The 22,383-nt window shown below is 38.8% G+C and overlaps 1 protein-coding gene across 2 annotated transcripts in view; it reads left to right on the forward strand.

Moving 5' to 3' along the window:
- VWA8 (von Willebrand factor A domain containing 8) overlaps positions 1-22,383 on the forward strand; it is a 289,992-nt gene that overhangs the window by 210,332 nt on the left and 57,277 nt on the right. For both annotated transcript variants that reach the window (XM_077811982.1, XM_077811992.1), the window contains exons 35-37: positions 3,529-3,730; positions 7,831-7,912; positions 11,720-11,924. In XM_077811982.1, coding sequence (XP_077668108.1) covers positions 3,529-3,730; positions 7,831-7,912; positions 11,720-11,924 — 489 coding nt within the window. The remainder of the gene's footprint in view (positions 1-3,528; positions 3,731-7,830; positions 7,913-11,719; positions 11,925-22,383) is intronic.

Raw genomic sequence — 22,383 nt, forward strand, 5'->3', positions numbered from 1 at the left:
GTGGTCCCACTTCCTGTCCAACAGCCCCTGTGCTGTTGAGAAGGGTGAAAGTCTCAGGGCATCAAGCTGGAGCAGAAGGAAACGATCTCATAGTTGGGACCCACCTTCCAGATGATGTCATGATATCCTCTTATACTGAGGATATCCCTCTGGGGACAGGGACCCCAGTTGTTAGGATAATAATGGTGGGTGATTGGATTATTAGAAACATAGATAGGTTTGTGATGACCTAGAGAACTGCATGGTGAATTGCCTGCCAGGTGTGAAGGTAGCAGATCTCACGAGACATCAAGATAGCCTTATAGGTAGTGACATAGGAAAAGGCAGTAGAGAGGTCCTGGAGGCCAAACTTAGGCTGCTAGGTAAGAGAATAAAGTCCAGGACGTCCACGGTAGTATTCTCTGAAATGCTCCCAGTTCCCTGCATAGGACCATAGACAGGCAGGACTGCAAAATCTAAATGTGTGGATGAGACGATGGTGTAGGGAGGAGGAATTTAGGTTATTAGAACCTGGGGGTACCTTTTGGTGAAAGAGTAGCCTATACAGAAGGGATGGGCTCCACCTAAACCAAAATGGAAGCAGACTGCTGGCACGTACAATTAAAAAGGTTGCAGAGGAGATTTTAAACTAAGGGTTGGGGGAATGCTGACATGGTTTGGACGGAGATATCTGTGAGGGATGAATTTATTATAGGGGGAACTCGATATCCTAGTATAGAGGATAGAACAAAAGTTGGTAAAGTACAGGTAGTATTTAGTGAGGAACAGCCAAATGTAAAAGAGATCCTTTTAAACATAACACATGAAAGCAAGCAGCTAAATATTGACAAAATGTGTAGGTGTTTATATACAAATGCTAGAAGTCTGAATACTAAGATGGGTGGACTAGAGTGCCTGACACTAAATGAGGATATTGCTATAACAGCCCTACAGAAACTTGGTGGAATGAAGAAAATCAATGGGACACAGTAATTTCAGGGAACAAAATACATAGGCGTGACAGAGTAGATTGCACTGGTGGGAGAATGGCACTATGTATTTAAAGAAAAAACAAGCAGAGTCAGATAGAGTGAAAATCTTCAGTGACTCAAACAGTACCATAGAATCTCTCTGGATAGAAATTCCATTCTTGGGTCATAAGAGTATAGCAATAGGAGTATACTACTGACCACATGACCAGCATGGTGACGGTGATTCTGAAATGATAGGGGATGTTAGAGAGACTACAAAACCAGAAAACACAATAATAATGGGGGATTTCAACTATCCTTATATTGACTGGATAAATGTCACCGACAGGGTGTGATGCAGAGATAACATTTCTGGGCATCATTAATGACTGCTTCTTGGAGCAGCTAGTCCTGGAACCCACAAGGAGAGAGGAAGTTGTTGATTTAATTATTAGTGGAGCACAGGATTGGGCCCAAGAGCAACTTTCCATAGCTGAACAGCTTGGCAATAGTGACCTAATGTAATTAAATTTAACATCCTTTGGGGGGGAGGGGGTTAAAAAAGAAAACCCACCACTTAACATTTAACTTTAATAAGGGGAACTACACAAGAATGTGAATGTTAATTATACGGAAATTAAAAAGAGCAGTCACAAGGGTAAAATGCTTGCAAGCCACATGTAGATTATTTAAAAAAACATAATAGAGGCTCAGACTAAATGTATACCCCAAATATTTTTTTTAAAGTAGGAGGACCAACTGCAGAGTTATGGAGGCCGTTAGAGGCAATACGGCATCCTTTAAAATTTGGAAGTCAAATCCTATCACTGAAATCAGCCTCTGTACCAGATGACTGCAAGGTAGCTAACATAATGCTGATTTTTTTAAAAAGGGCTCCACAGGAGATCCTGGCAACTACAAGCTGTTGAGGCTAACTTCAACACCAGCAGAATTGAAAGAAACCTATTATAAAGAACATACATAGATAAACACAGTTCGTTGGGGAAAAGTCAACATGGTTTTTCTAAAGAGAATTCAGGCCTCACCAATCTATTAGAATTCTCTGAAGGAGTCAACAAGTATGTGGATAAGGGTGATCCAGTTTATATAGTGTACTTGGATTTTCGGGAAGCCATTGACAAGGTCCCTCACCAAAGGAAACTAAGTAGTGATGGGATAAGAAAGAAGGTTCTCTCATGGATCAGTAACTGGTTCAAAGAGGGTAACAAAGGGTAGGAATAAATGGTCAGTTTTCACAATGGAGAAAGGTGAACAAGTGGAGTCCCCCAAGGATCTGTACTGGGAATTGTGCTGCTTAATATATTCATTAATGATTTGTAAAAGGGGGTTAACAATGAAATGGCAAAGTGTGCAGATGCTACAAAATTATTCAAGATAGTTGAGTCCGAAACAGACTGAGGAGTTACAAAGGGATCTCATAAAACTGGCTGAGTGGGGAAGAAAATGGCAGGTGAAATTCAAAGTTAAGTGCAAAGAAATGCACATTGGAAAACCTAATCCCAACTACACATATACAATGATGGGTTCTAAATTAGCTGTTGCCATCCAAGAAAGAGACCTTGGAATCACCTTGGATAGTTCTCTGAAAGCTTCTGCTCAATGCCTACCAGCAGTCAAAAAGGCTGACAGTATGTTAGGAACTATTAGAAAAGGTGTAGAAAATACCATAATGCCATTATATAAATCTATGATATGCCCACACCTTTAATACTTTGTCCAGTTCTGGTCACCCCATCTCAAAAAGGATATAGTGGAACTGGAAGAGATTTAGAGAAGGGCAAAAAAAGATGATTAAGGGTATGGAACAGTTTCCATACGAGGGGAGACTAAAAGGATTAGGGCTGTTCATCTTAGAAAAGAGACAATGAAGGGGGGATATGATATAGGTTTATAAAATCATGAATGATGTGGCAAACGTGAATAGAAAAGTGTTATTTACCCCTTCACAAAATACAAAAACCAGTGATCACCTGATTAAATTAATAGGCAGCAGGTTTAATAAAAACAAGGGGAAGTACTTTTTCACACAATGCACAACTAACCTGTGGAACTCATTGCCTTGGGATGTTATGGTGGCCAAAAGTATAAATGTGTTCATAAAACAGCCAGATAAGTTCATAGAGGATAAGTCCATCAATGGCTGTTAGCCAAGATGGTCAGGGACGCAGCCCCATGCTCGGAATGACCCTAAACCTCTGACTGCCAGAAGCTGGGAGTGGAAGACGGGTGGATTACTCCATAATTTCCCTGTTCTGTTCACTCTTCCTGAAGGTCTGGTACAGGCCACTGCCAGAGACAGGGTACTGGGCAAGAAGAGCCTTAGTCTGACCCAATATGGCTGTTTTTAGGTTAGTAGAAGCTCACACATCTTGCCAGTAGAAGTTCCCTCAAAGACAGAGACAGCCAACTCTTCTACCTGTCGTGGCATGAACTGAGAATTGTTCAGAATGGTTACGTTTGATTTGAAATGGGAGCTTATCAAAACCATTTGTTTAAAGGGTGCTTTATACAAGTCTTTGCTCACTGAAATTTTCAAGTTACCTTCTCTCTCTCTCAGTCTCCCAATGAGGTGTACAGCTGGAAAAGAGACTCGTCGCTGGACAGCAGACATGCTTCTCCTTCTGATCCATTTTACTATGGGAGGCGCAGTAAAACTGGAGTTGCAAAACAAATCAATTGTGTGACTTTATTAGCTACTAATCAGATAGTCAGAATTTTAGCACCTGGAGATGTCCCTTTGAAAGAACTTTATCCAAAAGGTAAGAGATATATCGTATTTCAACTATATCAACTGTAGATGAAGGCTTTGTTTTAATTGGAGAGTACTCATATTGTATGTTTATAAAGTACTTTAAAGAATCAGAAAGCAAACATTTCAAATCCTAACTGGATTTGGGGAGAAAGATGGTAGTTGCACACATTTTACCAATTCTAGAATGAATTTAGTGCACATTAAAGATCCTAAATTGTAAGATTAGGGAATTAAGTCATCTGAATACCCACAGAACAGGTATCCTAGTGGAGTTAATCCTAATGGAGTTAATTGTGTCTTCAATAACTTGACTCTGTGGCCATCTGTGCACATACATGCTCTAAGGTAGAAGGGGTAGAAGTTCATGAGGTTCAGGCACAGGTAAATCTGCTACAGATTCCTTGTGTAGCCTTTGGCAAATCACTTCATTTCTCTGTGCCAGTACGTCATCGGGGTGTTGTAAGCTTAATCCACAAATGTTTGTAAAGTGCCTTCGCATCTGTGGATGGAAAGTGGCATAGTAGAACAAAATATTTTTATTATATTGAGCATATGCAATTCCTGAGTCTAACTACTTTTCTTCCATTGATTTGCCATGTTGCCTTGGGAAATCATTTAATGTATCTGCCACAGTTTCCTCATCTGCCAAATGGGATATTATTGTATTTCCTTATCTGCTTCCCAGGAAAATCACATTTGACTATTTATTATATTTTGTGGATGAATGTTTATATACAATTTATATATAATTTCCCTAATTTTATAATTTCCCTGTTTATATAAAATTTCCCTAATAAAAACAGATTGCTTTAATGTAATGTACTTCTTTTTAAATTGATTAGTGTTTTATTTTGTTATTATTTAAGTGTATTTTATTTTTAAACCACTCAAATGATTAATATTCTTTTATTGTGGCTGACTCACTCATTCTGATGTGTGAAATCTACTTTGATTTCAGGGATAAAATACATGCCTCTTACATTCCTGAGCTTGTATGTGTAGCAGAAGGTTGCTTATTCACACCATTTATTCTGCAAAACTGAGTTGTCATGTGAAACAGAAGAAAGCTGCATATAAAACAATCATTAAAAATCACTGTAAGCTTGGCTTTATGCATGAGCAAATGCTGTAGAATGCTGATTCAGCAACTGTTGCAATTTGTTATAATAAAAAAACAAAAAAATATTTGTTCTAAGTATCCAGCCAAATTGAAATAACTGGAATTTGGTGTGTAGCCCTACTTTTCCTATCCTCCCCAGTAACTGGTCAGTTTTGGCACACAGCCTTCCATTTCTATTAAGAATTTAAAATACTTCAGCCAGATTCTAACACAGTGCAATACATTTTGTCAAGATTGTTCCAGCAGCAGTAAACAAAGAAGTTGTTCTTTATTTTATTGGAACTGGTAACTTAGATAGTAGCTATATTTAAAAAAAAAAAAAAAAAAAAAAGCAAATAATTAACTCTCCAAAGAATACCAAATAGATCTGTGCCCTCAAAATATAAACATAGGTAAGGGATCGTGTCATATTTCAGTAATATACTTATTAAGTCTGAAAGCAAGGATGTGTAAACTAGGGCTACTTAAGGGCAAACATGGACTTGTGCATTCATCATTTACTGGGTATGGATTTAAAATAACTGCTTACTTCTACCACATCATATGAAGGCAGACAACTAAATATTGACAAATATTATAAAAGCTTGTATACAAATACAAGTCTAAATATAAATATGTGTGCAGATGAGGACCTGGTATTAAATTAGGATATTGATATAAGAGGCATCAGAGAAAGTTTTTGGAATTACAATGATCGATAGGATGTGGAAACACCAGGGTACAAAATATATAGCAATGACAAAGTAGGTCAGAGTGGTGGGGGCATGGCACTATATGTGAAAGAAAGCATAGAGTCAAATATAGTAAAAATCTTATTTACGTAGGCTCTCTATGGATAGAAATTTCATGTTTCAATAATAAGCGTATAGCAGTAGGCATATGCTACTGACCACCTTACCAGGATGGTGACATGATTGTTTAATGTCCAGGGAGATTAGAGAGGATACAAAAACCGAAAACCCAGTAATAATGGGGGATTTCAACTATTCCCATATTGACTGGGAACATGTCACCTCAGGATGGAATGCAGAGATAAAATTTCTGCTTCTTGGAGTCGCTAGTCCTGGAACCCACAAGGAGACAGGTAGTTCTTGGTATAGTCCTAAGTGTAAGCACGATCTGGTCTATAACGTGACGACAGCTGAACCGCTCGGTAATAGCAACCATAAATAATTAAATGTAACATCCCCGGGGGTGGGGAGGAGGAGAATACTAAAGAAACACACCGCAGTAGCTTTTCACTTCAAACAGGAGAACTGCAGGAAAATGAGGATGCTAGGAACAGTCACAAGAGTGAAATGCCTGCAAGCTGCATGTAAACTTTTTAAAAACACCGTAACAGAGGCTCAAACAATATGTATACTTCAAATAAAACAAAAACAGGACCAAAAACTACCAGCGTGGCTAAAAAGAGTAAAGGAGGTGGTTAGAAACAAAAAGACATCTTTTAAAAATTGAAAGTCAAATGTACTGAGGAAAATAGAAAGAAACAGAACTCTGGCAAGTCAAGTGTACAAGTATAATTAGGCAGGCCAAAAAAGAATTTGAAGAGCAACTAGCAAAAGACACAAAATCTAACAAGCAAAAAACTAAGTACATCAGAAACAGGAAGCCTGCCAAACAATCCATAGGGCAACTGAACGATTTGAGATGCTAACAGAGCATCAGTCTTCAATACAGAGGATGTGCGAGATTACCACACGAGAGCCATCTTTTCAGTTGACATATCTGAAGAACTGTCCCAAATTGAGGTGTCAGTAGAGGAAGTTTTGGAACAAGCTAAACATTAATAAGTTATAAGGACCAGATGGTATTCCCCAAGCGTTCTGAAGGAACTCAAATGTGAAATTACAGAACTACTAACTGTGGTATGTAACTTATTGCATACCAGGTGATTGGTAGATAGCTAATGTGACGCTGATTTTTAAAAACCTCTAGAGGCGATCCTGGTAATTATGAGCTGGTAAACCTAACTTCAGACCCGGGCAGATTGGTTGAAACTATAGTAAAGAATAGAATTATCAGACACAGAGATGAACACAATATGCTGGGAAGGAGTCTGTCTGGCTTTTCTAAAGGGAAATCATGCCTCATCAGTCTATTAGAATTCCTTGCTGGGGTCAACCAATATGTGGACAAGGGTGATCCAGGATATGTATATACTTGGATTTTCAGGAATCCTTTGACAAGGTCACCCACCAAAGGCTCTTAAGCAAAGTAAGGAGTCATGGGATAGGAGGGAAGGTCCTCTCATGGATCCATAACTGGTTAAAAGAAGGAAACAAGGGGTAGGAATAAATGGTCAGTTTTTACAGTGGGGAGAGGATCTGTACTGTTCAACATATTCATAAATGATCTGAATAGGAGGAGAGACTAAAAGAATTAGGGCTGTTCAGCTTAGAAAAGAGACAACTAAGGGGCAATATGATAGAGGCCTATAAAATCATCAATGGTGTGGACAAAATGAGTAGAGATGTTTTATTTACCCTTTCACGCAATACAAAAACCAGGGGTCACCTGATTAAATTAATAGGCAGCAGATTTAATTTAAAAAATTACCTCACAGTTAATATGTACCTTGCGATTTTCAAGATTTTTAAAAGCACTGTGTTTTGAAATGCTCCACAAATATACTGTCAGTCAGATGAACAATATGAATTATCTTCAATGACAGGTAAAAGAAATGAGGTAGAGGTTGCAATAATGCCTGATGGGCATTTTTGTGACCAGGACTTTATTTGTTTTGACATCCACTGCACTGTACAATGTTGCTCTTTTATTATTGTAGCCTCCTAATTGCTGACTATTATATCAGTAATAAAATTCAATAATTGCAATGTATAGACCTACATTTAATTTGAAAGTTTATCATTTTCTGTTATGTCCTATATAATGTATGTTTAAATTTAATCTGATAGATACAAGTGTAATATTTTATTAATGATGTAGCTAAAGTAATTTTCTTTAACAAATGTATTTATCTGCAGATATCGCTCCTCCACAAGCAGCTGGATATCTGGAAGTAACAGACCTTAACTCAAAGAAACTTAAATACATCCCTATTCCCAGGTATCTGATTTCCATCAGTAAAACAGCCTCATCTTGTAGGAATAACAAATACAATTCATTAAGCTCTATTATTTAGAATAGATATTTGCTTTTCTTATATTTTCTATGTGACGTATGGGTGGGTTTTCAGTACACTGTTTCCTTATTACCTATTGGATTATTTAATGTTGTGAAAGTAATTTTTACTCCAATGTGCAGAACTCTTCAGCCACTGTGTATGGTGTACTCCTCTATTAAAAAGTTGTATTTATCCATTAGCTGGTACCCAGGAAAAAATTTGTGTTAGCAATTGATATTAGGGGCACCTTCCTCTTCTCCTTTTTCTCCCCTCCCCATTTCCTCTCTTCCCCCGTCTCACCCTTTGTCTCCTCATCTTCCTTGCTTCCTTCCTTCTCTCTTTTTATCTGTCCCTTCTCGTCTTCATATTTCTATCTCTCTAGGATCTAATATAGAGAGGAAAGACAGTCCGGTGGTAGGGGGACCTGAGCTCCAAGTTTCTGCTCCACTAGACTTCCTGTGTGATCTTGGGCAAAACACTTAAGTCTGTCTTTGCCTCAGTTCCCTGTCTGTAAAATGCAGTTTCTTGCCTCACAGGGGTGTTGGATGATAAACACCTTAAAAATTGTGAGGCCATATGAGTACCTTAGATAGATTGTATGGCCTCCATGTTATAGTACCTGACAGCCTACGTTAATAAATTCATCTTCAGCAAGTGCAAAGTATAATTTTAAAAGCATACTTTGCTTATGAATTGTCATTTTTCACAATAATAAAGGTTTCCTTGAATAACAGTCTCCCAACTTTTCATTGGTCTCCCAACTTTTCATTGGTACTGCACGTGTGTATAACCAAAATGTATGAAATATTATATTGATTTTAAAAAAACCTGTCTCATTCCATATGATCTTTAAGAGCATGTATGGAATGAGACCAGATTTTAAATGTATTCTGCTTCCTTCCAATTGAACTTTGAGGATACATATGGAATTATTTCCTGAATTTTGAATGCTTCATTTTGCGTCGCTAACATTCTTTAGTGTAGGTTTTTTTAATGGAATCCACTGTGTAAATGAGACATCTACATTTCTATTTATAGTTCAGTGTAGTTTTATCTAAAAATGATTGTTCATCCATGTTTCTCATGGTTTGCATAACCTAAAAGTTCTGAATATATACAGCCAAAGAGCAAATCTGCAGCTAGATCTTTTGTCCTATCAATTTGTAGAGAGCATTTGGCAGGGAAATGCATTGTTTGCAGGGCCTCAGCACATAGGTTAAAAGGCATGAATTCATAGTAATAAAGATGAAAGTCCTGTTTGGGTCTTTTCTCCAAATCTGGGTGGGTAGCTTATATTCAGAACCTTTTTGGTTCCGGAGTTGCTTCTTATTATGGAGCAGTGATAGTTGCTTCATAAGTGAGATTGAAGCTAGTTTTCCATTATAAGCTCTATTTTCAAACTCCCAAAACATCCCCCAAAAGGTAACTTTCTGTCTGAAATTACATATGCCACATGTTGTGTCAGCATATTCTGCCTGTTCAAAGTTTTCAAAAATATGTTCAAAGGTCCAAATAGATTATAAAATTCCATTTCCTTTTTAAGGGTTAATTTCTAAGCCCTATAACACAAATGTATACATATACTAAAACATTCCTAACTACAGAAAACTAGGTATGTTAGTTGCTACACCATATATTTAAAATAGTTAAAATAACAAACTTTCAGGACCTACATATCACTACATAACATTATTGCATCACTATTATTAGCGCATTTCATAACACTAAACAGATCAATCAATCCAATTCTGTCCCTGAAAATATTTGTTTACTCCAACACATTACACAATAAAAAAATTATAGAACTCTGACAACTCTGACATGGGACTGTATTCCTCTTGAAATATTTACTACACATTTAATAAACAATACATAAAATCAATAGCATACATCCAACAGCACATTTATGTTACAGAATAAACTAAAGGGGCAAAGTTTAGGTCAGATTGGCACGATCAATCAGGTGGGATGATGGTGAACAATGCAGGAGAATACAGTAGTAAAAAACAGACTGGATCCCCAAATTATTCATTTCCACTCTTCATAATTTTGTATGTTTTAAGAAATTTAGAATGTCTTTAAAGAAAAGTAATATTTTTTCTGGGTATTAGAGTCATAGAGTCATAGAATATCAGGGTTGGAAGGGACCTCAGGAGATCATCTAGTCCAACCCCCTGCTCAAAGCAGGACCAATCCCCAATTTTTGCCCCATATCCCTAAATGGCCCCCTCAAGGACTGAACTCACAACCCTGGGTTTAACAGGCCAATGCTCAAACCACTGAGCTATCCCACCCCAGCCTTAACATTCATTTCATTGTGTCATAAGCCCATGCTTGCATTCTTACCCGCCTAAGGATGCTTTTTTGAATCAAGGTTTCAGAGTTTTCCTTCTGGGTTAAGATTGTGATAGATGGTGCTAACTACTGCGTGTGGTAATGCAGACAGTTTTGTGGCATGAAACTAGTCCCACCATCATGTTGTTTAGCTGTACTAATTTAATTTCACATTATTTAGATGATAAACCTTGTCTGCATACAGTTTACATGCAAATTAAATTGGATAGAAACCTATTTAGTTAAAATGATACAACCTCTCCTAGTGTGGGATTTAAGAGTCTTTAAATCAGTTCAGTTTAAGATGATTACAAACTGATTTAAGATGAACTGATTTAAGGGATTCTTAAACCTATATAACCTTAAATTGCACCAGATCAATTTAGGCCTTATCTACATGGCAAGTTACTGCATGGCAAGCCACAGTGTGAATCTACAGCATACCAGCTTGCTGCACAGTAACTTCCCATGCAGACACAGGTACAGTGCACTGAAAGTCCTGGAGTTTGGCTTGGTGTACTACGATTTCAAGTAGTAGTAAGCCAAGCCGTACTCTAAGACTTCAGTGCACCGGAGCTGTGTCTACATCGTAAGTTACTGTGCGGCAAGCGGGTATGCTGTAGATTGACACCCTGGTTTCCCTCGCAGTAACTTGCCATGTAGACAAGGCTTAAATCATTTTAACTTCACACCTTTAATTAAATCGGTGTCACTTAGTGTGTAAACCAGGTCTTAGAGAAATTTTCCGTATTATTTCAAGTTATTTTCCAAAGTTACTATTGTGTTCTTTCCCATTTATTTTGTACTTTTCTGTTTTCCCTTGCCAAATATTTTTATAATCATAATTTTATCATATCTTTTATTTCTCTTCTCTGAGCCTTCCTGTAATTCCCAGCATGATAAGTTTGGGATCACTAATAAATTTGCTGCTGGCACTTGAATGAAGGTCATTCTTAGAGGCTATAACAGTCAGGATACAAATGCTCTTTTGGATTTCTGCTCAACTTCCCTATTTTCCAGATTTTCTGTGTTGCTTGCTTCCTGTTTGACCTGGTTATTTCATCCCCCCTTGTTCTCTCTAACAAGAGGACTGATCTTCTTAAAATAGATTGTAGAGAGAGGGTACTTATACAGCTACATTTGTCTTAGCTATCTTTTATTCAGTTATCAGTATTATGCAAACATCTTTCCACCCTATCTAGTTCGAGTATGTGGTGTGCTTTGGGTAATATAGTGGGACTGCCAGGTCCAGTCTTGATCTCACTTGGATTGTCGATGGATCATATTCACTACTATACAGCTTTCTGTGATCTTGCTCAAGGGTATTTTTTAAAATTGGCACCATGGCTACAGAAATATTTTCTCTAGTGTCAATTGTGACTGTTAGATAAACCATATTTGGCTTTATTTTTCAGATCAGTGTCTCTCTCACCATATACATCATGGCTGTCAAAGATCTCGGACACAGACGTTCTGTTGGCGCCACTGGGCAAAGTAGGTTTGGTTACAGTGGATATGGGAGGCAGTGTCAGGCTTTGGGAGACAGGACTTGACAGCCTACAGCGCTCTCTGCAGGACTGGAGAAACATGATTGGACAAGAGGATGGTAGACCTGTACAGGTAGGACTTTAAAAATCTCAAGTTAAAAACATTAACAGAACATTGCCAGTGAGTTGAAGTTTCTAGGTTGTTTAAAAAATAAATTGTGATGAAAAGTATCATGAAGTAGAATTAGACCTAGACCAGCAACAAAAATCAAATAGATCTTTTTGCAGAAAAATCATGTGGTCTTTTAAGAGCTTATTATAGGTGGAACTGATAGTAGGCAGCAGGATTAAAACAAACAAAAGGAAGTACTTCTTCACACAGTGCAGTCAACCTGTGGAACACATTGCCAGGAGATGTTCTGAGGTCAAAGATATAACTGGATTAAAAAAAGAATTAGATAAGTTCATGTAGGATAGGTCCATCAGTGACTATTAGCTGGAATGGACAGGGACACAACGCCATGGTCCAGGTATCCTAAACCTCTAACTACCAAAAGCTGGGATTGGACGACGGGATAGTGCACTCGAAGTTGCCCTTTTCTGTTCGTTCCCTCTAAAGCATCTGGCTCTGGCCACGGTCAGAAGACAGGATGCTGGGCCAGATGGACGACTAGTCTGACTCAGTATGGCTGTTCTTACGTTCTGGTAGTAATGCCTGTTGTTACAGTTGCCTAACGTTTCCAGGAAATCCTGTTTTCAGTTTGCATTTTTACTAGACTTTAACCATTTGGGCTGAAATTTTCCAAGCTTGCCTTCTGCCTCATGATAGATTTTTTTTTTTAAAGTTTCAGTGAAAATATTTCAGCTATTTCCAAAATAAGTATTTTTCCAGTAATCAAAGAAATTATTGGGAATTGTTTTAAGCACTGTACCACCTCCATACTTTCGAAAAGGAACTTGAAACGTTGCAGGAGAACGGTCCAGTTTCGAGAGTGGTGTCTTTTGCTGTCCCCATGAGAATCTAGGCAGATTGGGCCAAATTGTAAGTGTCTCAAAAATTCCATTGCTGAATAGATTTGTAGATAATGACAATATACAACATGTAAGTAAAAAAATATAAATATCTGTGAGTACTGTGTGTGTATAGGCATGCATGCGCACACACAAAATACATATACATGTATCAGCTAGTGTGTATGTGCACTGCAGCAATATAATGGACAGAATCGGCACTATTCAACTGTCTCATAATCTGTATACTGTAAACAGTTAAAAGAGGTTTTCCTATACTTGAATCAGTAGGACATGAGGTTCAGAAGGATTTGAGTTCTGTTCCAGCTTTTGCCATAAATTTCCAAGTAGCCATGCTGTGTAGTATATCAATCTCTATATAGCCCCATGTGGCCATAAATATGTTACTCCCTTTTTGTCTCTTTGCACAAAAAGGAATTGTAATCTTTATATGTAATTATAATTATTTCAGTTTTCATCAATCTGTATAACCCCTTTTCCAGCACTTTCAAATGTGACAGTAGATTTAATCTTTTCTAAATTAAATCTTTCCACATTATTTTCAAGAGATCCAGTAGCCCAAAGTATAAACTGGATTTAGTAGGCAGAAAGTATAATTCTCCTTTCACTCTCTCTTCCTACCCCCAACTCCCATTCCACAAGATGTTCTGTATTTATAGAATTTTGTGCAACCACTAACATATTCTTGTTACTGGAGCAAATGCCTTTCATAAAAGTCATGAGAAAAGAAAACACTCTTTCAGTACCAACATTTGTGTTGTTATTTATTGCTTTACCAATGCCAGACATTTCCATTGTCAGTAAAGTAGTGTTAGCGCCCTCTAATGGCCAAATGTTTGTAAATGGTTTTAACCAGAGTATTTTGGTTGATGTGTACCAAGTATCAGAGGAGTAGCCGTGTTAGTCTGTGCCCATAAAAGCAACGAGGAGTCCGGCGGCACCTTAAAGACTAACAGATTTATTTATAACAAATAAATCTGTTAGTCTTTAAGGTGCCGCCGGACTCCTCGTTGTTTTTCGTTGATGTGGTTAATAACAAAATATCACTGTTCTTATCTTGGAAGAACAGTGTCAGGATTACTGGCTTTAATTAGTTTGTTCTGTAGCTCTCTTTTGATTCAGTCTCATCGAATTACTATAATTTCAGTCAACTCAGCTGAATATTTTTAAAAAATCTACTTTGTGCTTGCGAAGTATACTTCATCTGAAAATGTCAAAGCATATTACAGCATTGAGTAATAATTATTACAGAAAGGCTACAGGATTTTCCCAAGCTCACAGAGTAATTTAATGGCAAATTAGTCATAGAATTTAGTTCTCTTGACACCAAATCTTCCTAACTACAAGACACGTTGCCACTTTTTTGTTGGCTATAAGATTCTAAAAGTTAGAAAAATCCTGTTAGCGCATCTACTTCTTCCTTCTGACAATGCAGGAGATACGTCTCCTATCAGGGCACTGTCAGATTTTAAAATTATATAACATTGATTTGAACTGAAAGGCTGAGAAGAAACCCTACATTTTGGTCTGCAAATTCAGACCATATTCATTTCTGCACGTTTTTCAACTTTATATTACTTTTTTTTAAAAGGTCAGGATTTTGATTACAAATCAGACTTGCTGCAAAATGCATTATTATCAGCACACAGCATTTTATAGAGCAGCAAGAAATAATTTATCATTTAGCATTTAACGTATCTTTTTTTTAAAATGTTGGCACGCAATATGTGCACATTGTGAAATATAAGTTTACCTGGTGTAGGGAAGTGGTTAGCCTTTTAATGGACATAGACATAATAGCTTTGTTTTATACATGGCATTTATTTTCATAAGCTAAGGGATGATATTGCAATGCATAAATATGTTCTCAATTTATCCCCTATCAAAAGTAAAAATTATTACCCTATCTGAAAGTAAGCAAGAAATAAGAAATGTGAATTTAACCTTGGCCTCAGGAGATACTGACAAGCTGCTCTGCTAAAAAAGCTGCATCAAAATACTGCTTAATATGCACATTTGAAGAATCAAAAGTGTCTTGCAGATCAACATTTGTTCAAGTTGTTGGACTTTTCCCGGGGATTTAATGAGACATTTCTGACCCTTCCACCGAACAGCACAACATGTCTGCTAAGCTTCTGTCCTTTGAAGCAAAATGGTTTGAAGTCTCTGATAGGAAGTATGTTCTGATAGCTGAGAACAGGCCTCCAAACCAGTTTTAGTTTTAGCTTCTGGACTTGTGCTTTGGTTTCCGCAAGCAGGCATTAAACCTCAGAAACAGGCAGTATGCACATAAGCAGCCAAACAAATGGAAAGCAAACATTATTTAAATAAAATGTCAACAAGGACTTCCTCTGAACTTTCTTTAGCTACAGCAGTCCACAAGGCTAAACAAATATGGATAGGTTTTAGGCAAAAACACAACTGTTCCATTTCGCCTTTGTATTCATCAATTGGGATCCAGTGGTGTAATCTTTTGTTAGCCTTCAAATCAGTCAATATTTGTTTTGTATTGTATACACACTCAACGGTGTTCAAACTGCTGAAACCGTGAGGCTACAAAAAATAGTTTCTAGAAGTAAAATTACATGTTAAAATCTAATCATAAATTTTTCCTATTTCATAAAATGTTTGGACTGTGTGTGTGTCGGGGATTTTATATAATATGCCAAAATGTTTACATCTGGGTGTCTGAAGTTAGGCTTCTAAGATCATACTTAGGCAACCAGTAAAGTGTTCAGATTTTCAAAAGCGCTGGACACCCATTTATGTCGATGGAGTTACTCGATGTTCTAGGAGTCCAGCACTTTTGAAAATCTGGCCACTTTATGAGGTGCCTAAGTGTGGGCTTAGAAGCTTTCCTTTAGGCACTCATTTTTAAAAGAAAAAAAACTTACCCTAAATGTTTTAGGGCAATGTACACAGAACCCTCAGTAAATTTAGTTGGTGGCTATTAGAGGGCAGACCTAGAAATTAGAGATAGAAAAGACTCTGGCTCTGTGGATGAGGGGAAAGCAGTGGACGTGTTACTCCTTGACTTTAGCAAAGCTTTTGATACGGTCTCCCACAGTATTCTTGCCAGCAAGTTAAAGAAGTATGGGCTGGATGAATGGACTATAAGGTGGATAGAAAGCTGGCTAGATCGTCGGGCTCAACGGGTAGTGATCAATGGCTCCATGTCTAGTTGGCAGCCGGTATCAAGTGGAGTGCCCCAGGGGTCGGTCCTGGGGCTGATTTTGTTCAATATCTTCATTAGCGATCTGGAGGATAGCGTGGAGTGCACCCTCAGCAAGTTTGCATATGAGACTAAACTGGGAGGAGTGGTAGAAACACTGGAGGGTAGGGATAGGATACAGAGGGACCTAGACGAATTAGAGGATTGGGCCAAAAGAAATCTGATGAGGTTCAAAAAGGACAAGTGCAGAGTCCTGCACTTAGGACGGAAGAATCCCATGCACAGCTACAGACTAGGGACCGAGTGGCTAGGCAGCAGTTCTGCAGAAAAGGACCTAGGGGTTACAGTGGACGAGAAACTGGATATGAGTCAACAGTGTGCCCTTGTTGCCAAGAAGGCTAACGGCATTTTGGGCTGTATAAGCAGGAGCATTGCCAGCAGATCAAGGGACGTGATCATTCCCCTCTATTCAGCATTGGTGAGGCCTCATCTGGAGTACTGTGTCCAGTTTTGGGCCCCACACTAAAAGAAGGATGTGGAAAAATTGGAAAGAGTCCAGCGGAGGGCAACAAAAATTATTATGGGGCTGGAGCACATGACTTATGAGGTGAGGCTGAGGGAACTGGGATTATTTATTCTGCAGAAGAGACAAATGATGGGGGATTTGATAGTTGCTTTCAACTACCTGAAAGGAGGTTCCAAAGAGGATGGATCTAGACTGTTCTCAGTGGCATCAGATGACAGAATGAGGAATAATGGTCTCAAGTTGCAGTGGGGGAGGTTTAGGTTGGATATTAGGAAAAACTTTTTCACTAGGAGCATAGTGAATCACTGGAACGGGTTACCTAGGGAGGTGTTGGAATCTCCTTCCTTAGAAGTTTTTAAGGTCAGGCTTGACAAAGCCCTGGCTGGGATGATTTAATTTGAGCAGGGGGTTGGACTAGATGACCTCCTGAGGTCCCCTCCAACCCTGATATTCTATGATTCTAAGTCCTATTAAATTCTCCCAGTGCTTGGTTGTCTCCTATAGCACATCGTTGAATCTTATGTCCCATCTAGTTTCCAATACATTCAGAATTGAGGGTTCTTCCACTCACACCACAATATTTATATAAAAACAAGCTTTGAGATACATTTTAGAAGGTGTGCAAAGTTTAATAATGTGATTATACATCAGGTACTTTATATACCTGAAACATTCAGAGCTAGCTTTCCATCTCCAAATACAGAATTAAAATAAATTACTCATTTCTGATAAGTTGCCATCTAGCAACATTCCCTATGGTCAGTACTCTTCACCTTTTACTATTGCAAATTGGTGCCAAAACTAGAACACGAAACTTGCCTTACTTAGACTCAGGGTCAGAATTCCATGTGTAGAAAATTATAGTCAAAATGTTAATGCTTTTAGAAGCCTAAATAAAACATCTGAAACATCAGTCCCTGGTGAATACAAGTGCAAATAAAGTGCTTGGGTTAAAAAATTACAAAAGATGTGTACAAAATTTCCGACACGTTGCACACTCCCAAAATCCAAAACCACGCTGCCACTTGTGGCTTACTGAAGACCTCCGGCCAATGCACTCTAATGTTTCCATGGTATTTTCCTCTTTGTAGCTGTGATGCTAAGTGATCCATTGTGAAATGTCGCCAAATTCTCACAGTCTCAATCTAGACAATACCACCATGAAAACTTGTCCATTAGATTCAAGGCAGTTTCTGTGCTCTGGGCACCACGAGTGGTTGCAGAAGTGAGCTGCTCTGTTCCATACCAGAGCTCTTTCCTTTAAAAACAGTAGTAGTTGGAGAGTAGAGTAGTTTTTCTTGAAGTATGTGTCAGTGTGCATCCCATTGTAGGTACACATGCATATCATGTACACAAGATCATAGTCTTTTGAAAAGCAGTTTCTGTTGGAGGGCATAAAGCGCAGAGAAGCCACAACCCTCCCTCAGGTCTCTCTTACCGCCCATGGCAGAGAGGCCAAATCAGGTGAGTGTCCGACCCCCACACTACTCTACTCTGTAGAGACATTAAAACTTTTGTCAGCCAACTTTATGAAGAAATCTTGATCTTCACACTCCCATCAAATTGGACATCACAGAAGACTATTGATCATCCAGCTGTACACCAAGACAAGGTGCTTTGTGCCAACCACCACACCTCTCGGTGGACTCATGCCTCTCAAGAACAGTTGTTGATTGTTCTACTTATTTGTTTTCAGTAAAGAGAAACATTGCGGAGGGTTATTGTCTTTTTGGCCTCAGCTCTGGCCAGCTGGCACTTTATTAATGTGACACTCAACCAGTGTTCCTGCAAAACATGAATCTGGCTGTGCCCTTACCCCAGGAACTGGAAAAGTTAGTACTTTATCCTTATATGATACTCTTCACATCTCAGAGAACTGTAGCAATGCCATGAAATAACCAGACAGTTGTGATTAGGATATAATAGTGTTTGTAGGCCCACCTTAGTTTGGACTGATGTTTTTAAAGGAACATTAAAATTTGTAGGAGATAGAGATAGTTACATGAAAAATAAATATACATCTGTTTTTCCTTGCAAGAGTTAACTCCTAGTTTATTAAAGGTCAATGTGCTGCACACTGTAGGGTTTGATAGCATGCCCTCCAATCACCACAAAGAGGAGCCTCACAGCTGCAGTAGCCCCTAAACCTCCTGTTCTCCTCTCCCACCATTCCCCTATACAGGATTGTTTGATTCTGAGATGCAGTAGTGGTCCACCAGCTCCTTCCCCAAGTCCTCTACCCATTAGGTGCATGGAACACTTGAAGGCTCCCTTCATCCTCCCCATCTTGCCCTCAGCCCACCAAAACTAAAGCACTTTTTTCCCTGCCTTTAGGACCTTTTGCATACATGGTGCAAGATTTAGCTGCAAGTGAATAATAAGCCATCAATTGTATAACATTTAAAATACATTAGAAATTGTGATTGCCAATAGAGACTCTCCTTTTCATTCTTTAATCTTCACATTTTGCACTAAAATATGCAGCACAGTGCATGCAGACCACTGAAATATGCGCCCCAAGTACTGGTTGAATTAATCTATGTTAGCGGTAACATGTCCGAAGATATAAATTTACTGCAACCTCCCAGAAAAAAATGAAATTCTTGTAGCTTTTACTCAGCACAGCTCAGCCATGCCTCCACTGCTGCTACCACTACTGCGGCGGCTACGCTGCTATTTATACTCATGCTAGTTCAGTGAGAGCTAGTGTGGTTATGTGTACATGAGCAGGGGAAATCAAACCCTTAGCCCCTACTGTACACATAGCCTTAAAGAGGCCTAGTCTTCAGAGTCACGAAAACAAAAGTTTTAGAATTCAGAAACAATATCTAAGCCTCGTAATTGTAAATAGCAATCGTTCAAACCATGCAGGGGAAATGGGAGAAAAAAGTGAGGGGGGGGGAACTAAAATGAGAATTTTCATAGACTAATGGTTGATCAGCTGAGAGAAGCAGCAAAGCCTTAACCTCATCGCACATTGAGGAGGGAAGATTAATTTTAGGGGTCTTGAGTCTTGTGTTCCCAGTAGAGCTCGTTGGGAATTTTCAGGTGAAACAGTTTCATTGAAAAATGCCAATTCCTTGTAGTAAAATGCTTCACTAAATCTATTACAGATTTGACAAAACTTTCACTGCAACACAGGCTGGTTTCCATTGGAAACCTGCTAGTGTTTCAGGCTTCTCAGCTCCGCAAGAAGCCTGCGAGTGGCTGGAGCCCAAGCTAGAGCCAAGACCCAGGGGTCTGGCAAGATCCCCACTCCGTGGCAGCATCCCTGGCAACCTCATTTGGAGCCAGGGGTCAGTCATTTAAGTAGTCCATGCCTCGGTATCCTCATCTGTAAAATGGGCTTGGTAGCTAATTCACCAGGGTGCTGTGATGGTATATTTATTAATGTTGTAAAGCACTTTGAGATCCTCAGACGGGCAACACTTTTGCACATAGTTTCATAGATTCAAAGATATTAAGGTCAGAAGGGACCATTATGATCATCTAGTCTGACCTCCTGCACAATGCAGGCCACAGAATCTCACCCCCCCACTCCTGCGATAAACCTCTCTCCTATGTCTGAGCTATTGAAGTCCTCAAATCATGGTTTAAAGACTTCAAGGAGCAGAGAATCCTCCAGCAAGTGACCCGTGCCCCATGCTACAGAGGAAGGTGAAAAACCTCCAGGGCCTGTTCCAATCTGCCCTGGAAGAAAATTCCTTCCCGACCCCAAATATGGCAATCAGCTGAACCCTGAGCATATGGGCAAGATTCACCAGCTAGATACCCAGGAAAGAATTCTCTGTAGTAACTCAGATCCCACCCCATCTAACATCCCATCACAGGCCATTGGGCCTATTTACCATGAATATTTAAAGATCATTTAATTGCCAAAATCATATTATCTCATCATACCATCTCCTCCATAAACTTATCGAGTTTAATCTTAAAGCCAGATACATCTTTTGCCCCCACTACTTCCCTTGGAAGGCTATTCCAAAACTTCACTCCTCTGATGGTTAGAAACCTTTGTCTAAGTTCAAGTCTAAACTTCCCAGTGAGCTTAAATAATTCCTCTCCCTCTCCGGTATTTATCTCTCTGATATATTTATAGAGAGCAATCATATCTCCCCTTACAATGCAATTCAAGGGAGTTACACTTAATTACTTTGGAGTAAATCCAAAGCAACATTAAGTTCAAAGTATTATTTATATGTCTGAAGGAAAAGGATCCTGGAAAGTTTTTTTTGTTTTGGTTTGGTTTTTTAATGGCAGTGTCTTTTCCTTCATCCCCTGAGATGTCCCCCTTTCCTCTTCTGTAGTCTGAAGGCAGATAAGTTGTAGTTGCTTACTCAGTTCTCCATAATTTTCAGGCAGTCTTGGAGCATTCTTTTTTCCTTCCTCTCATCAATTGTGCATAAGCGATTCTATAGTAAGTTATTCACCCTTTAAGTGGGTTAATACTTTTATTTTTATTCAGCTCATTTATTATTTCCATTAATTTGCTGCAGCTGTAAAATACTATACTGCTCAAGAAAGTTTAGCACAAAAAAAGGCCTAGTTGCTCAAATTTACTTCTAGAGTTAGGTGTTTTTGAGACCTAATGACTGTTACATGATTGCAACTTGCACGTGCTTTACATCCAGAAAAGACATCAGTTCAATCTTGTGTTCACATGAATCAACTCAGTTTGGAAACCAGATTGTTGAATTGGGGTAAAATTATAAAAAGCTCCCAAGTCCTTTCAAAAGTGAGTTAAGCTTTTAGAAGCTGAAGTCCCATTTTCAGTGAGACTTAGGGTCCTAAGAGCCTATAATACTTTTGAAAAGGAAAGTTAGGGTCCGGAGTCACTGAAGTGCTTTGGAAAATTTTATCCTTTGTCTGAAATATTTTTCAGTTAGTGTTGACAAGGGTAAAGGAGAGTTTTATTCTAAAACATTGCCTTGAAAAATGAGCCTTTCAATGACATTAAATGCCATATTTGTCATGAAGTTTATGCAGAGCATGGCTGCAATCCTTCGTATCTGATGAAAGGGAAGGTATTTAAATGACATCATTACTACATGTAGCTACTATACTTTCTTGTTCACTAATTGAAAGGGTAACATTTTCTATATTTTTCTTTTGTGAGGATAATTGCTTATTCTGACCACATGAGGGTATCAGTGAGCTAAAAATGCTAACGATTCTCATCTATTAAATATCCTTACATACAAATAGCATAAATTACATGGAGAAAATATTCAATGATGAATTACAGAATTTTCATGCATTTGGAATCACCATATTTCTGGGAGTCAGACCAGGTGGGGAGAACCCCAGATTCCTACAAATTTCACTCTGTGGGCTAAAACAAGGGACTCTGAAAGAGATGAAGACTGGGGATTTTAGAATTAGTCAGACTCTCTGAGTGGAGGCTGCACAGTCAATGTCTGGAATTCTCAGTTTTATGAGCTCCAGGTGTTCCAGCTCTGACCCATCCGGATCCTCCCTGATTCTCAGTGATGGGAAATCTCTGCCAAACATGGTGACTGACACCACTCTGGCTCTATGGCCTCTCCCTCGCCTGGGTGATTGGCTCTAAAGGAGATGCGGGAATAGCAGATAGGTGCTGACCTCTGAAACAGGTCACTGACATATGTGGAGAATGAGACTAGAAAGCCAACAACCTAGAGACCCCGACACGTTCATGACTTCAAAACTCACTACTGGGTGAAAGCAGCTCAGCTCCTCCCTCAATTCATTATCATTATCACTGAGACAGATATTGCAACCCCATGCAATGTCTTTGGGGACCATTGTATTAAATGTATGAGTGGTTTAGGTATGATTGTGTTCTGTTTCATTGACAAGGGTTAACACAGCTCCTCCAGGATT

This window comes from Eretmochelys imbricata, chromosome 1 (assembly GCF_965152235.1).
Source record: "Eretmochelys imbricata isolate rEreImb1 chromosome 1, rEreImb1.hap1, whole genome shotgun sequence".
Taxonomy (NCBI): domain Eukaryota; kingdom Metazoa; phylum Chordata; order Testudines; family Cheloniidae; genus Eretmochelys; species Eretmochelys imbricata.